Source organism: Pimephales promelas, chromosome 20 (genome assembly GCF_988280905.1).
Source record: "Pimephales promelas chromosome 20, fPimPro1.hap1.1, whole genome shotgun sequence".
NCBI lineage: Eukaryota > Metazoa > Chordata > Actinopteri > Cypriniformes > Leuciscidae > Pimephales > Pimephales promelas.
The window spans coordinates 7,994,728-8,009,528 of record NC_142788.1 but is presented as its reverse complement, the minus strand read 5'-3'; the positions used below and the strand labels follow the sequence as shown (position 1 = coordinate 8,009,528).

General features: G+C 39.7%; 1 protein-coding gene across 4 annotated transcripts in view; it reads left to right on the top strand.

The window, feature by feature from the left end:
* The window catches only part of frmd4bb (FERM domain containing 4Bb), a 91,095-nt gene that overhangs the window by 56,350 nt on the left and 19,944 nt on the right, over window positions 1–14,801 (top strand). For 3 of the 4 annotated variants that reach the window (XM_039664030.2, XM_039664029.2, XM_039664031.2), the window contains exons 5-11: window positions 162–246; window positions 2,280–2,336; window positions 2,435–2,457; window positions 4,599–4,682; window positions 4,963–5,028; window positions 5,201–5,258; window positions 7,684–7,770. In XM_039664030.2, coding sequence (XP_039519964.2) covers window positions 162–246; window positions 2,280–2,336; window positions 2,435–2,457; window positions 4,599–4,682; window positions 4,963–5,028; window positions 5,201–5,258; window positions 7,684–7,770 — 460 coding nt within the window. Of the gene's footprint in view, window positions 1–5; window positions 89–161; window positions 247–2,279; window positions 2,337–2,434; window positions 2,458–4,598; window positions 4,683–4,962; window positions 5,029–5,200; window positions 5,259–7,683; window positions 7,771–14,801 lie in introns of those variants that run through there. The other variant, XM_089124149.1, reaches the window with a different exon arrangement.

Genomic DNA, 14,801 nt, shown 5'->3' with positions numbered 1-14,801 from the left:
ATGACCACATCAACCACAGAATGCAGCACATTCCTGGACTCAATCACTGTGGTGCCGCTCCAAAGAAGCACCTTGTTTTAGATTTGAAGTGAGGTTTTTGTCTTTTCGCCCTGTTTTATTACTACGAAATTGCGATTAACTGACGGGTTTGTCATTTGCAGGTTTTACATCGAGAGCATTTCACTTTTAAAGGAGCACACGACTGTGGAGCTATTCTTTCTGAATGCCAAGTCTGCCATCTATAACGTGAGTACATTTGTGCCTGTTTACCCGCTGAAGTGATTCACAGTCTCATTTCTCGCCTCCATAAACAATTAAAAAGCCACAGACCTCGGAGCGTTAAAATGAGTTATTGCATCCCAAGGCCATAGAAGAAGTATGTGTAACCAATTGGCTTGTGAATGAAGAAAGCAGAGCATTTTCTCTAAGATTCTTTCATCATGACCAACATAAGGATTATTTTGTGTGATTGCAGTATGGGCAACATTTTTGTCACTCTTCGCCATGGCCTGGTTTTCCCTCAACACTTTATGAGCTTGAGGCAGAATTGTGTCACACAGAGGAAGCATTTCAATTGTATGGAAGTTTATTTCCGCCACAGAATTAAGAAAAAATAACAATAGTGACTTTTTTATCTCACAAATTAGACTTTTTTATGATACAGTATATAAATATTTTTTGTGAGATTTAAACTGAAAAATGTCAGAATTGCTTGTTTATATCTAAATATATAAACAAATGAAGTCAATTCTGACTTTATTTCACATAATTTCGAGTTTATAACTTGCGAAATCAATTCTTAATTGCGAGATATATAAACTCACAATTGTGAGAAAAAAATCAGAAGTGCGTGTTTATATTTTAATACATCTAAATATATAAATGAATAAAGTTAAAATGAATTGAATTTTATTTCTCCCAAAGTTTATAAAGTTAAAATTGTGAGATATAAACTCGCAATTGCGAAGTAAGAAGTCAGAATTGTGAGTTTAAATCAGTATATCTCAATATAGACATATAAATAATAGAGTCAATGCAATGCAATGCGAGGAAATATAGTCAGAATTGCATGTTTACATCTAAATATATAAACAAATAAAGTATATTTAGACAGAAGAAGTCCAAATCGTGAGATGTAAACTCTCATTGTTTATGTATTAAGATATACGAGTTATATACTTTATAAATTCTGAAAAATAAAGCCAGAATTTACTTTATTTTTTTAATATATTGAGATATAGTGAGGTATATTCAATTGCAATTCTAAGAAAGTTATAAACTCGCAATTGTGGGTAAAAAGTCAGAATATATCTCTCTGTATCTCAATATATAAAAAAATAAAGTCAATTCCAAATTTTAATTTCAGAATTTGTCAAGTTTATAGCTCTTATATCTTAAAGGAGTAGTTCACTTGTCAAAAAACTTTTGCTGATAATTTACTCACCCCCATGTCATCCAAGATGTCCATGTCTTTCTTTCTTCAGTCGAAAAGAAATTAAGGTTTTTGATGAAAACATTCCAGCATTTTTCTCCATATAATGGACTTCAATGGGAACCAAACAGTTCAAGGTCCAAAAGACACTTTCAGTACAAACAGCAAACTGTTCAAAGAGCTTTAAACGACACCAGACGATGAATAAGGAATCACTTTACAAAAGTGAACTACTCCTTTATATATAAACAATGTCAATTCAGACTTTATTTCTCGCAATTCTGGTTTTATAACTTGCAGAAATAAATCAGAGATTAGAAATCTTAGAAATAAAGTTGTGAGATATGGAGTTTCTTGGGTGACACAAGCTTCCATAGATGTGTGTTCTGTTTGTTGAGTGGTTGTTGTGAGTGTTTTCAGCGGCAGAAATTGACAGCAGTTTTATATGTTCTCTCCCACACACACCTCTCTCAATATGTTTTTTTTTTCCCACAGCTCACTCTCCGTTCCAGTGAAATCACAAACATAATATAAACGTGTGTCTCCAACATACAGCGGCAAATTATTTATATTACAATATGCTTTTCCAAGGCAGTTGGTTCAGGGACTATTTCATATTCATGACAGACTATTTCAATTATTTGTGTGTAACTTAATTATTGATCATTAACTAAGCCATTTTGCCAAAACAAATCGATGCACATGGCAGGAATGTCACATGCATAGTTCAAATACTGTTTCTGCTTCCTCATTACATTAATAAATGGAGGTGATGAGAATGATTTTGAAGCATTCAGAGCATGTATAATTCAGTGATTCAGAATGAGTTGTGCTTGTTTGTCCACAGGGTGACATTGAGGTGGAGAGTGAGCTGGTTTTTAAATTAGCTGCTCATGCATTGCAGGTAAAAATATCAGAGCTTTTATATATTATGACATGTTTTTCTGTTTTCAGTCAGTGTTATGTATTAAATGCACATGCTTTACATATTTTGTTTTACAGGAATCTAAAGGAGACTACACAAGGTTTGTAGTTCCACCACACTTATTTAACACAAAGTTCACAAACTTGAAAATGTTTTTATTTCCAGTCTTTAATATCACTTTCTACTGTCAAGTGTTGTGATAAAACTCGTTGTTTACCCTGGACTATATGAAGGCACTGCAGGAGGTCTCTGCACTCATATATTATATTCTTATGATTAATTGGTTGCTTCAATAGAGACATTTAAAGTAAATCTCTGTCTGTCAGGCAGTGAATCCAAGATATGGCAAAAGACATTAAGGGTTGTTAATTGAGAAACAAGGTCAGCATGAGATTAGAATAATGTAATAATGAAAGTTCCTTGGGTCAGATAAGTTTGAAAGTTGGACAAGCTCTGTATTAAAACCACTTAACTGTCACCGTCCCACAGGTGGGACGTTTGCCACTATATTTTTAAAACAATAATATCTTAGTAAATACCTTAAATAATATTGACAAACTATATATCATTTGAAAGCTTACAATCTCTAGTTTCCATATTTGGTGACTGATTTTCAAAATATATTACAGAGGAGCCATAATTTATCAATATAAAACAAGAATATTTTCATACTCATAAGGCGTGTTCAGACCTTTATTTTAAAATAGCAGTAAACATGAAAAATCATGAAAAAATGGTAGATACCTCAGTTTGTTTTCATGCCAAAAGTTCAAAAGATAGAATCCATTCAATTATTTTGGAAAAAAAGGTCTGAAAAGTTTGAAATATCAAGAAAAAAATAATAAATTCACCATTTGTGACGTGGCAGCTAGCTATGACGTACATGCGTGTTCTTTGTATGTGTTTCTTAGAGGTTCAATTCATATCAAAATCTGCCAAACTTCCCATGCTACTTCTGAATAGGATCTCTACTTCAGAAATTGTATGAAAATTGTGAAAATAATGGTTCATATCACTCAAAACACGAATGGAAATGCAGGCGCCCTTATATGGGCAGTAATGGAGTCTGATTGTGCCCTAGTGAAAAAGTTTGGTACTGCGCTCAAACAAAATCTTACTGAAAGCTCATTTTTTGAGATATCAACCTAAAATTTGAAACACAACTTGTTCAGATTTTTGGCTTTGATCTTTCTGCCATTTTAGAGTAGCCCAGGTTTTGAAAATATATATTTTATGTAAAATATGAATAATTAATAACAAGACCAATCATATGTCTATATTCCAAAGCATTCTTGAATTATAACCATTTAAGTTCGAAATGTGCATTTTCATGTCTATTCAAAAAAGGGGGGGTGGCAGTTAACAGGTTAAAGGAAAAGTCTGGCATCGTGCACTCATAATCATGTCTTTCCAAACCTATATGACTTTCTTTAACGTTTTTTTTTAGTGGGATGTTCAAGCTGCTGTTTTAGAAATAGTTAAAAAGCATGAATGAAGGTCTGAAAAGCACCATAAAGTAGTCCATGCGATTTGTGTGCTATATCCAAGAGTTCTGAGGTTATATGATAGCTTTTTATTTAAGCTGTTTGAACTAGAGCAAACTAGTCAAACTTAAGTATTCAGACACCTTCAACATTTCTCACATTATCACAGTTTATTCGCTATCGTTTAGAAAAGTTAATAAAATATGACAATAACTCACAGTTATGAAGTCAGTTGATATTTGACTGGTTTTGTCCGTCCTTCTGTTAGACTCTCACAGATGAATTATGATGAATATGTTAAATTTACCTACACAATTAGATAATGCCAATATAGGTCAAACAATCTCCAAGCGATGCTTCATTGTGTTTTGTCTGTGTGTAAAAGACCTTAGCAATTAGAGAAAAAACACTTCAGCAAAACATGCCCAGGTCAAAGTGTCTGAATAACTTTTGGTCCCAAATTTTTATAAATGTTACTGTATGAAGAATGATTGGGTGTAATATGTCACAGTTTATTTTGCAATCCTCGCTTACATAAATGAACTATAGTGTCCTGCGCCCACTATCAAAAATTATATCTGGTGTCTGAATAATTTTTGGTTTGACTATATATACAAATTGATTTGTTATTTGTCTAATGAATTCTTTTGTGAAAAATAATGACATGCGATTAACATAATGTGTAACATAAAACATGTTAAAAGTTTCAGTTATTGAATCTTGTTGCATGTTGAAAGTGTATTTGTGTTGATTTTAGTGATGAAAACAGCAGAGCAGAGCTGAAGAAGCTTCCAGCATTGCCCACCAAAGTACTGAAGGAGCACCCGTCTCTAGCATACTGGTAAAACGGTTTTACTTTCTTTCTTTTTTAAGTGCATTTTTATCTGATGTTTAAATGCTACCAGTGCTGATGTGTCATTTAATGTAGCGGCACAGACAGCCATGATATATACAGTCAGAGCAGACGATTCCGTGATGCTGAAGCTGCATTTATAGCCGTGATGGCTGATGATTCGTGCTGTCCTGTCTTTATGCTGGGGTTTGGGGGGAGGGTTGCCTCATCTCACGGGTGGGGAATATATCCTCCGTGGAGCAGATTTCATCATCCTTCTCTTTTGCAGCGAGGAGCGTGTGATTGAGCACTACAAGCTGTTGAAAGGGCTCTCCAGAGGGCAGGCCATTGTGCAGTGAGTATCGTAAAAACAATGATTAGCCTCGGGGGGGCGGGTCATCAGAGACGGTGTGATTTATGATTGGCTGCTTAAATCCTTCACGCCCACACCTCAGGCCTGTTGTGTGCTGATAGATCCTGAAGATGCTGTTAAACATCAATCTTGACAACATTACTCTTTGTTTTAGGTATTTGACCCTGGTGGAGTCGCTGCCCACATATGGAGTGCATTATTATGAAGTGAAGGTAAAAACTATATGCATAAAAGATTAGACCAATTGCCATACTCTTTTATTCATGGGTTATAGTTTTAAAACTGATTTAAAAAAAAAAAGTATTTACAGGTTTATATTTTCTATTTATTAATATTTATATTATGTTTATATATATATATATATATATGAAGAGTTCAGATGCAAAAGCCTCTAAATGCCATTTGAAATTTCCTTCTTTAATGATGATTTTTATCAAACTTGTATATTTATGTTCAGTAATTTCACTTAAATAACAATTAATAGGTAATCTTCATTGCCATTTAAGTGAAATTACTGAACTTAAATATACAAGTTTGATAAAAATCATCATTAAAGAAGAAAATTTCAAATGGCATTTAGAGGCTTTTGCATCTGAACTCTTCATATATATACCATACCTTGTTACTACTGTGCAGGCTGGTGGTGGTGGTGTAATGATGTGGGGGACGTTTTCTTGGCACACTCCTTAGTGCCAATTGGGCATCATTTAAATGTTTCTTAGCATGTCCATCCCTTAATGGCCACCATGTACCCATCCTCTGATGGCTTCTTAAAGGCAAGATAATGCACCATGTCACAAAGCTTGAATCATTGCAAATTGTTTTCTTGCACATGACAATGAGTTCACTGAACTAAAATGGCCCCCACAGTCACCAGATCTCAACCCAATATCATCTTTGGGATGTGGTGGAACGGGAGCTTCGTGCCCTGGATGTGCATCCCACAAATCTCCATCAACTGCAAGATGCTATCCTATCAATATGGGCCAACTTCTAAAGAATGATTTCAGCACCTTGTTGAATCAATGCCACATATGATTAAGGCAGTTCTGAAGGGGAAAGGGTTAGGGTTAGGTAATCCTTTACGTGAGTGTATATTACAATTAATTGATTATCAGTAAATTAATTCTGAACATGTTACTGTTACTAAATAAAATAATTTTCAAAATATAAACCTGTAAATACAAGATATCCAAACACAATAAAAACTCGCTGGTTTCTTCGAGATTGTCCTATGCGGTTTTATGATGGGGTTTGTCAAGTTATGTGTAAAATAAAGCCTTTGGTAAACAAACTTAACAATACTACACACACCCATACAGAAAAAGTGAATTTTGACGCATATAGGTTCATTTTTGAAAACGCTTCTTTCTAATAAGTAACTCGATAAGAAGAAAGTTTTCTCACTGTGTTTAAAGAGCCCCTATCATGGATTTTTTTTTTTTAAATGACTGTTCATATGGTGTGGAATATAGCTCTAAGGGAATGAAAACATCCTGCAAAGATTTACATCTGAAAGTGCACCGTTTATAAAGTTATTGTCTTTCAAAAGTGAGAGTCGACTCTGAGTCTATGAAATGAATTGTTTTTTGAAACGAGTCATTAGCTGTTACATCGTGACGTAGAGAGGTCATTGGCCCATCCAGTTACTGTGCGCGCAGACGGAAGTGTAAACTTGAAGTCTACACATTCAAACACTTCATCATTGCATCATGTCGAGAAGACGCTGTGTTCTACAATGCAAAGATAGTTCAGCCACTTTGTTTTCACTTACCAGGGACGAGCATGTGAAGAATCGGTGGTTAGAGTTCATATTTGCAGCGATACCACAACAGTATAGCCTGATTGTGTTTTCATCATTTTAATTACGAATCGCTCAAAAACATAAATGAATTCAAATGTGGATTCGCAAGCGGTTGTTCCTGAAGGAGGGCTCAGTAACTTACTTACCCAGTGTATATGGATCAGCTTCCTCCTTCGAATCACAACCTGTAAGTATTATTAATAATTGTTGCTTTTATGGGGTTTGAATGTTTTTGTAGCTTCGGGGTGCGAGAAGGGAAGATACAATAAGCATGTGTGTGTGTGTAAGTTACGCTCAGCGCAGCTTCTAGGTCTCCAATGTCAATTTTTTTTAAATATGTGAAATGTTTGTCGCTGTTATTGGAGTTGTCATAAAGAATAGAGCGTCTTGTAGTACTGCAGTGCTTTATCAATATGTTTATGCGTTATGCTAACAAACAATAACTGACTGGGTCTGTCATCTGACCAATCACCGCCGATTAGCGTCACGCAAAGGAGTGGTTGTACGAATCATTTGGTGTCGGTGAGCAAATCAGTTAAAAATAAATGCATATTATAAGTTATTAATATCCTTGCATGCATGTTAAACTGTTTTTGAGAACTCCTAAAACAAAAATAGGAACATTTCAAATGCTATGATAGGGGCTCTTTAATATCTTTGTCATACTTTTTTTTGTGTGTGTGATGTGATTAAATCATTTTAGTGTAAATTTATAAACATTTCAGTATTTAATAATATTCATATTTATTAATATATTTATTCATTTAATAAAAGAAGATCTCTGAAAGGCATCGGTCTTGTGTAACTAATGGAAAGTTCTTCTCGTCTCCTAGGATAAGCAAGGCATGCCGTGGTGGCTGGGCATCAGCTATAAAGGCATTGGACAGTATGACCAACAGGATAAAGTAAAACCCCGAAAGGTACGTTGTGTTTCCCTGCCTCTGGGCATTGGAGAAATATGTGTTATCTTAATATAAATCTGAGTCATTGCACAGAGCTCAATATCCTGTCAAATCAGGCTTTGATTTCCCCAGATGTGACTCATAGCATGTCGGCGCTTGCATTCATATTTTATATGCACTTGAGACCACTATGATGATATGGAAATGAGGTGTTACATTCAACTCATACAGTCTATACAGGACGTTGCTTGTGTTACGCAACAGAGAACTGCTGATGAAACACACACTAAAGCACAACTTGTACCTGCGTGTGTGTGTGGGGGGAGGGGGCGGTATTTAATAATATTCATATTTATTCATATATTGTTAGAACAGCAGGACATTATCGGGTAGAGATTATGGCACACTGATGATTTCAATGTCAGGTGGCTCAGAAACAATAGAGAGCAGGATCCAAATGCAGTCAGATAACATTATTAACTAAATATATAAAAATCATAATCCATGTAACACCCAGAAGGATACAAACTAGTGATGTAACTAGTTTAGTTGCGGGTTGATGACGCAAGACGCACAAGCCAAAGTAGTACGTCCGACTCAAAAAGAACCGAATTAGGTTCAACCAACTATCAAAATTTGCTGAGGATCATCGAGTCTGATGATTTAGTTGGCAAAAATATGCAAGCTTATTATGACTACTGCTATTAAAATAACATCATATTTAAACCTGCAAAAACCTTTCTGTCGAGAGATGTCAATAAATTGTACTATAGTTTATTGTGCATTCAGATTATATTTTAAGTTGTTACTCTTTCTAGGCTATATACTGTACTTTCAAATGCATATTGAACGTACTTTTCCATGTTTCAGTATGCATTTGACACAAATTACTTTATTTGAATGTTTCTTTGTTAAAACATGGCACTGAGTTGTTAAAAAAATAAATGCATAGTGTCATAATTACTTAAAGGAGTAGGTAACTTTAAAAAAAAAAGTTTAAGTTTCACATGCTCGCCTTGCTCTGTTCTGTGACGCACGTTTGTGACTCGCCTGTTCATCAAAATGAATGAATCTTTTCCCGAGTCAACTCAACTTTGTGCGAATGAACCAAATGACATGAAAAAAGATTCGTTCATTTTGATGAACGAGTTCGAACAGGAGAGTCACAAACGCGCATCACAGAACAGAGCAAGGCGACCATTTGATCTTATGAAACTTAAACTTTGTAATTTTTTTTAAATGAGTGATCGTTTCGCTTGATAGGACCCTTATTCATCCTCTGGAATCGTTTAAAGCCCTTTGAACAGTTTGCAGTTTGTACTGAAAGTGTCTTTTGGACCTTGAACCGTTTGGTTCCCATTGAAGTGCAATATATGGAGAAAAATCCTTGAATGTTTCCATCAAAAACCTTAATTTCTTTTCGACTGAAGAAAGAATGACATGGACATCTTGGATGACATGGGGGTGAGTAAATTATCAGCAAAAGTTTTTTTAAAAGTGAACTAATCGTTCACTTTTATGACGTATGGATGACGTAAGGAGCCGATTAAAAGGGTTTTGAACCGGTTCATTGAAACGAACTGTCTGAAAGAACCGGTCCATGGAAATGAATCAGACTTGACATCACTAATACAAACAATGGCAGAGTCCAAGACACAGAGAAACTGGAAAACGGGAAGGAGATCAAGACCAAGACCATACACCATGACAAGGGAAATAAGAGAGAGTGCTTACAAATGCATTGTGACACTATCAAGCCTTCTCAGAGAGAGCGAGTGAAAACACAGGGCTTATATACACCGATGTTAAAAAGCTAATGACACACAGGTGGATGTCATCACACACTAATGAGTGTGGCAAGTGGCGGCTGGCAGGCGTTTCACTTATATACTGAGTTATATAACACACACACATGGCATTATGAATTGAACAATTGGTTTAGTAATCTCAAATCTGGTTAGAACAGGTGGAGTCGTGACCCAGCCTTAGTGAGAGTCCTCCACCCTGAGGTGTAGATCAGTTTAACTCCTGAATCCCAGCAGAGAGGAGAGGCGATGCGAGCCGGAGACGCTTCAGTCCCGTGAGGCGCTGCTCTGGCATCTGAGTGATGTCATGAGCAAGGCTGGGCCGAGTCTGCATGCCTGAAGCTTCTGTAGGAAACCTGATCAGACAAGTCCGGCTCGGCGAGTAAAGACAGCTTCAGCAGAGTAGACGGTAACATAATGAAGAGGCTCAGGATTTGATTAACATCATTTAACCTTCCGAAGCACCCGGTAAGAGGCTCTAAAAGCTGGATAATTCAATTTCACACGTGAAGTCTTGAGAGTTAAAACTAGAGAATGTTCTTGTCGGAAACCTGCAGACTCCTTCGCTGAAATGTTGTGATGACGTATAGCACTGTGTGTGTTAACTGTATGGTTTTTTCCTTCAGCAACCATACGCCTATCGCTTTTAATAATAGAATTACCATAAATACATGTTAGGTTATTGTCTGCAGGGTCAATATACACTTAGCAATCAAAAGTTTGGGGTCAATGCGTTTTTTTTTTGTTTTTTTTTAATTATTACCTTCAGGAATTACTGGATTTATCAAATATAACTAAAGACATTTATATTGTAACACATAATTTAATTTCAAATAAATGCTGTTTACTCTTTCCACAAAATTATGGAGCAGCTCAGCTGTTTTCAACATTGATAATAATCAGAAATGTTTCTTGATCATCAAATCATCATATCAGACTGATTTCTGAAGGATCATGTGGCACTGAAGAGTAATGTTGATGAAAATTCAAAAAACGAAAAGATGTATAATCCTGTAACTCCTAACTTTCTTCCTAGTTTCACTGTTGGGGGCCTTTCTAATAGATATATATATATATATAATTTTTTTTTTAAATTCTTCTGATATATATATATATATATATATATATATATATATATATATACTGTATATATATATATCAGAAGAATATTAACCAAAGAAAAAAGTAAATATGAAAAAGTAAAAATCAATACGTACTCCCTAATAAAGTTAAAGAAACTCACTTTAAAATAATAATCAGATACTATCCTTGTAATGACTTTATTAGTAAATTTAAAGAAGGGTTTTCACCATTATGCAGTTTCTGTAAAGAAGAAAATGAAACAATAATACACTTATTTTTTAGTTGTAATTATACTAATTTATTTTGGTCCCAAGTTTCTTGGTTTCTTTTTGAGTTATTTAATACATTTGTCACAATAACTGAGGTAATGGTCTTGTTTTATGGATTGTAACTCTGATTCCCTTTCGAAGGGAACTCAACAATACGTCGAATGACGCGATGGGGGGAACGCCTCAGGCGTGACAGGTGTCTGAAATCAAATATCAACTCACAGTAATCAGGTTGACCGGCGACAGCCCGTGCATCATCAGCTTGAATGATGAGCGCGTCAATCTGGATGTATAAGAAGGGCGCCTTGAAACCGTGACAACATCTTTTCGTCTTCAGGGACTGTTTGTCTGTGTGATAGTATCAACGATTAAGCGCGCAGAGACGTGGAGAAACACTTTGCGCGAGTGTGCCGACTTGTGTCCAGATATTTGACACCGGAGGATTCACACGATCTGTGCGTGTTCTGCCTGAGAGAAGAGCATTCGCGGGAAGCTCTCGAGGGAGTTTTTTGCGCGAACTGAGAGTTTTTCCTTTCAGAACTCTCTGCTCTCGTCTAACCCACTTCTCGAGGGAAGTGGGCGCGGCATCTGAACCCCGCGGTTCCGGTTCCCGCTCGGGCTGAGGCTCAGTGGCGGTTGAGCTCGTGGAGCTTTCAGATGGAGCTGGCAGATTATCGGGAGAGGGGCGTTAACCTCGCGGATGATCTACCAGCTGACGAGGGTGAGTTACAGATTAATGTTGAACATCTAAGAAGAGAGAAAATGAGCGCTCTCTCTCTTTGGTGAATCTGTAACTGTTCTCTTTGGGCAGGGCAGGAGTTGGCTGTAATATATATATATATATATATATATATAGAAAAGGATGTCAGTTTGGGTGAGACCGAATCATTTCAGCCCTCCTGCCCAGTGTACGCTGAGCTGGTTGACATTATGGGGCGCGCCTCAGACAGATTGCTGTTGCAGTGGAGGCGCGTCTGGGAGGAACCCGCTCATGGTATTTTGGATGGCTGGTTCCTCCCCACCCATAAGCCACCAGCCCGGATGAGCCTTCCATTCGTTTCCGATCTCCACGCTGGGATCGAGAGGGTATGGAAGAATCCGTTCTCCTCACGTCTCTATCTGCATCAGCAGGCTAGTTTCGCTGCTGTGGAGGGAGCCGTGGAGAACGGATAAGTGTCGAGGCCGCCAGTGGACGAGACGTTGGCTAACTATCTCGTCTCTGGTTGGTCCTCTTCACTAAGAGCTCTGACCCTGTCATCCAAGCTGCTCAAGACATCTTCATGCTTGAATGACAGAGCGTACACGGCAGCAGGTCAGGCAGGTGCGGTTCTGCACGCCCTTGTGGTCCTCAGGCCTACCAGACCGATCTGTTGCGGGACTCCGGGCCACCAAGCAAGCTGCTGTTCCGTCGGTGCTATGGTGGCCACGGAGAGACATCTGTGGGAGCTCCCACATACTGTGGTTGCCAGGTTACAGGCCTCACCAGGCCTTCCTGGTTATGAGCTCCCACTGATTGTGGTCACCGGGTTACAGGCCTCACCAGGCCTTCCTGGTTATGAGCTCCCACATGCTGTGGTCGCTGGGTTACAGGCTTCACCAGGCCTTCCTGGTTATGAGCTCCCACATACTGTGGTTGCCAGGTTAAAGGCCTCACCAGGCCTTCCTGGTTATGAGCTCCCACACATTGTGGTCGCCAGGTTACAGGCCTCACCAGGCCTTCCTGGTTATGAGCTCCCACATACTGTGGTCGCCAGGTTACAGGCCTCACCAGGCCTTCCTGGTTATGAGCTCCCACATACTGTGGTCGCCAGGTTACAGGCCTCACCAGGCCTTCCTGGTTATGAGCTCCCACATACTGTGGTCACCGGGATACGAGCTCTCACGTACTGTGGTCGCCAGGTTAAAGGCCTCACCAGGCCTTCCTGGTTATGAGCTCCCACACATTGTGGTCGCCAGGTTACAGGCCTCACCAGGCCTTCCTGGTTATGAGCTCCCACACATTGTGGTTGCTAGGTTACAGGCCTCAAAGGGGCCTTCCTGGTTATGAGTTCCCACTTTCTGTGGTGGTCAGCTTATAGGCCTCACCAGGCCTTCCTGGTGATGAGCTCCCACACATTGTGGTTGCTAGGTTACAGGCCTCAAAGGGGCCTTCCTGGTTATGAGTTCCCATATACTGTGGTAGTCAGTTTACAGGCCTCACCCAGCCTTCCTGAATGTGGGCTCCCACATGATGCGGTAGCCAGACTACAGCCTCACCACCTTCCCTGAGCACTTTGCTCCCACTCTGTGGTCACCAGGCTTCAGGCTTCATTGGCCTTCCTGGTTGTGAGTTGTCACATGTCAGGTTGCAGGCTTCACCAGGCCTTCCTGAATGTGAAACCCCCACTTTTCGTGGTCGCTAAGTTGTAGTGGTGAGTCTTCACATGTCAGGCTGCAGGCCTCAGCGGCCTTCCTGAATGTGAGCTCCCCATGCATTGGGACTATCGGGTGTTAGGCCTTGTCAGGCCTTCCTGATTATGGGTTCCCACTTGTTGTGGCTGCCAGGTTACAGGCCTCAAGTTCGGCCTTTCTGAATTCAGAGTGAAGTACACTAACCCCTACTTCACCTATTATTGTGGTAAATCACATGACGGGATGTCTTGTGTACTTTCTAAAATCCATTTTGTATGGTAAGGGTCACGCGTGGTATGCTTCGGTCCCTTCTTATGTGGCTCAGACCCCGGTCTTCCCTTGGGTCCCACTTTAAGTGGCGTCCTGTCACTGGCTACAGGGACGCCCTTCTCTGGCTAACTTCTGGAAGAAGTAGCTTCCACTTGGTGGAGTAAGCTCCCACAGGTTGTGGTCACCAGGCTGGGTCTCACTGACCTTCCTGAGTACGAGCTCCCACCCAATGTGGTCGCCAGGTTACAGGCCTTACCAGGCCTTCCTGGTCATGAGCTCCCACACACTGTGGTTGCCAGGTTACAGGCCTCAACAGGCCTTCCTGGCTATGAGCTCCCACATATTGTGGTTGCTGGGTTACAGGCCTCACCAGGCCTTCCTGAATTCAGAGTGAAGTACACAAACCCATACTTCACCTATTATTGTGGTAAGTCACCCGACGAGATGTCCTGTGCACTTTTTAAAATCCATTTCTTATGGTGAGGGTCACGCGCAGTATGCTTCGGTCCCTTCTTATGTGGCTCAGACCCCGGTCTTTCCTCGGGTCCCACTTTAAGAGTTCTTAAGAGCTAACTTCTGGAAGTAGCTCCCACTTGGTGTGGTTTTTCAGGTACACCAGGCTGGGTCTCACTGACCTTCCTGAGTACGAGCTCCCACCGGATGTGGTCGCCAGGTTACAGGCCTCACTAGGCCTTCCTGGTTATGAGCTCCCACATACTGTGGTCGCCAGGTTACGAGCTCCCGCATACTGTGGTCGCCAGGTTACAGGCCTTACCAGGCCTTCCTGGCCATGAGCTCCCACACACTGTGGACGCCAGGTTACAGGCCTCAACAGGCCTTCCTGAATTCAGAGTGAAGTACACAAACCCATACTTCACCTATTATTGTGGTAAGTCACCTGACGAGATGTCTTGTGCAGTTTTTAAAATCCATTTCATATGGTGAGGGTCACGCGCGGTATGCTTCGGTCCCTTCTTATGTGGTTCAGACTCCGGTTCTTCACTTTGGGTCCCACTGTAGATGTGTCTTTGTCGCAATACATTACGACAGGCACTTCCCTTGTTCAAGCTATCTCCCACAACTGTGGTTTTAGGTCTGATTAGACCTTTTTCGAGGTAGCCCAACATTGTGGGTCTGTCAGGTTTCTAGCCTCTGGCTTTCCTGAAGGATGAGCTTCCACATGCTGTGGTCGTTGGGTTTCAGGCCGCACAACGTACGGCCTTCCTGACAT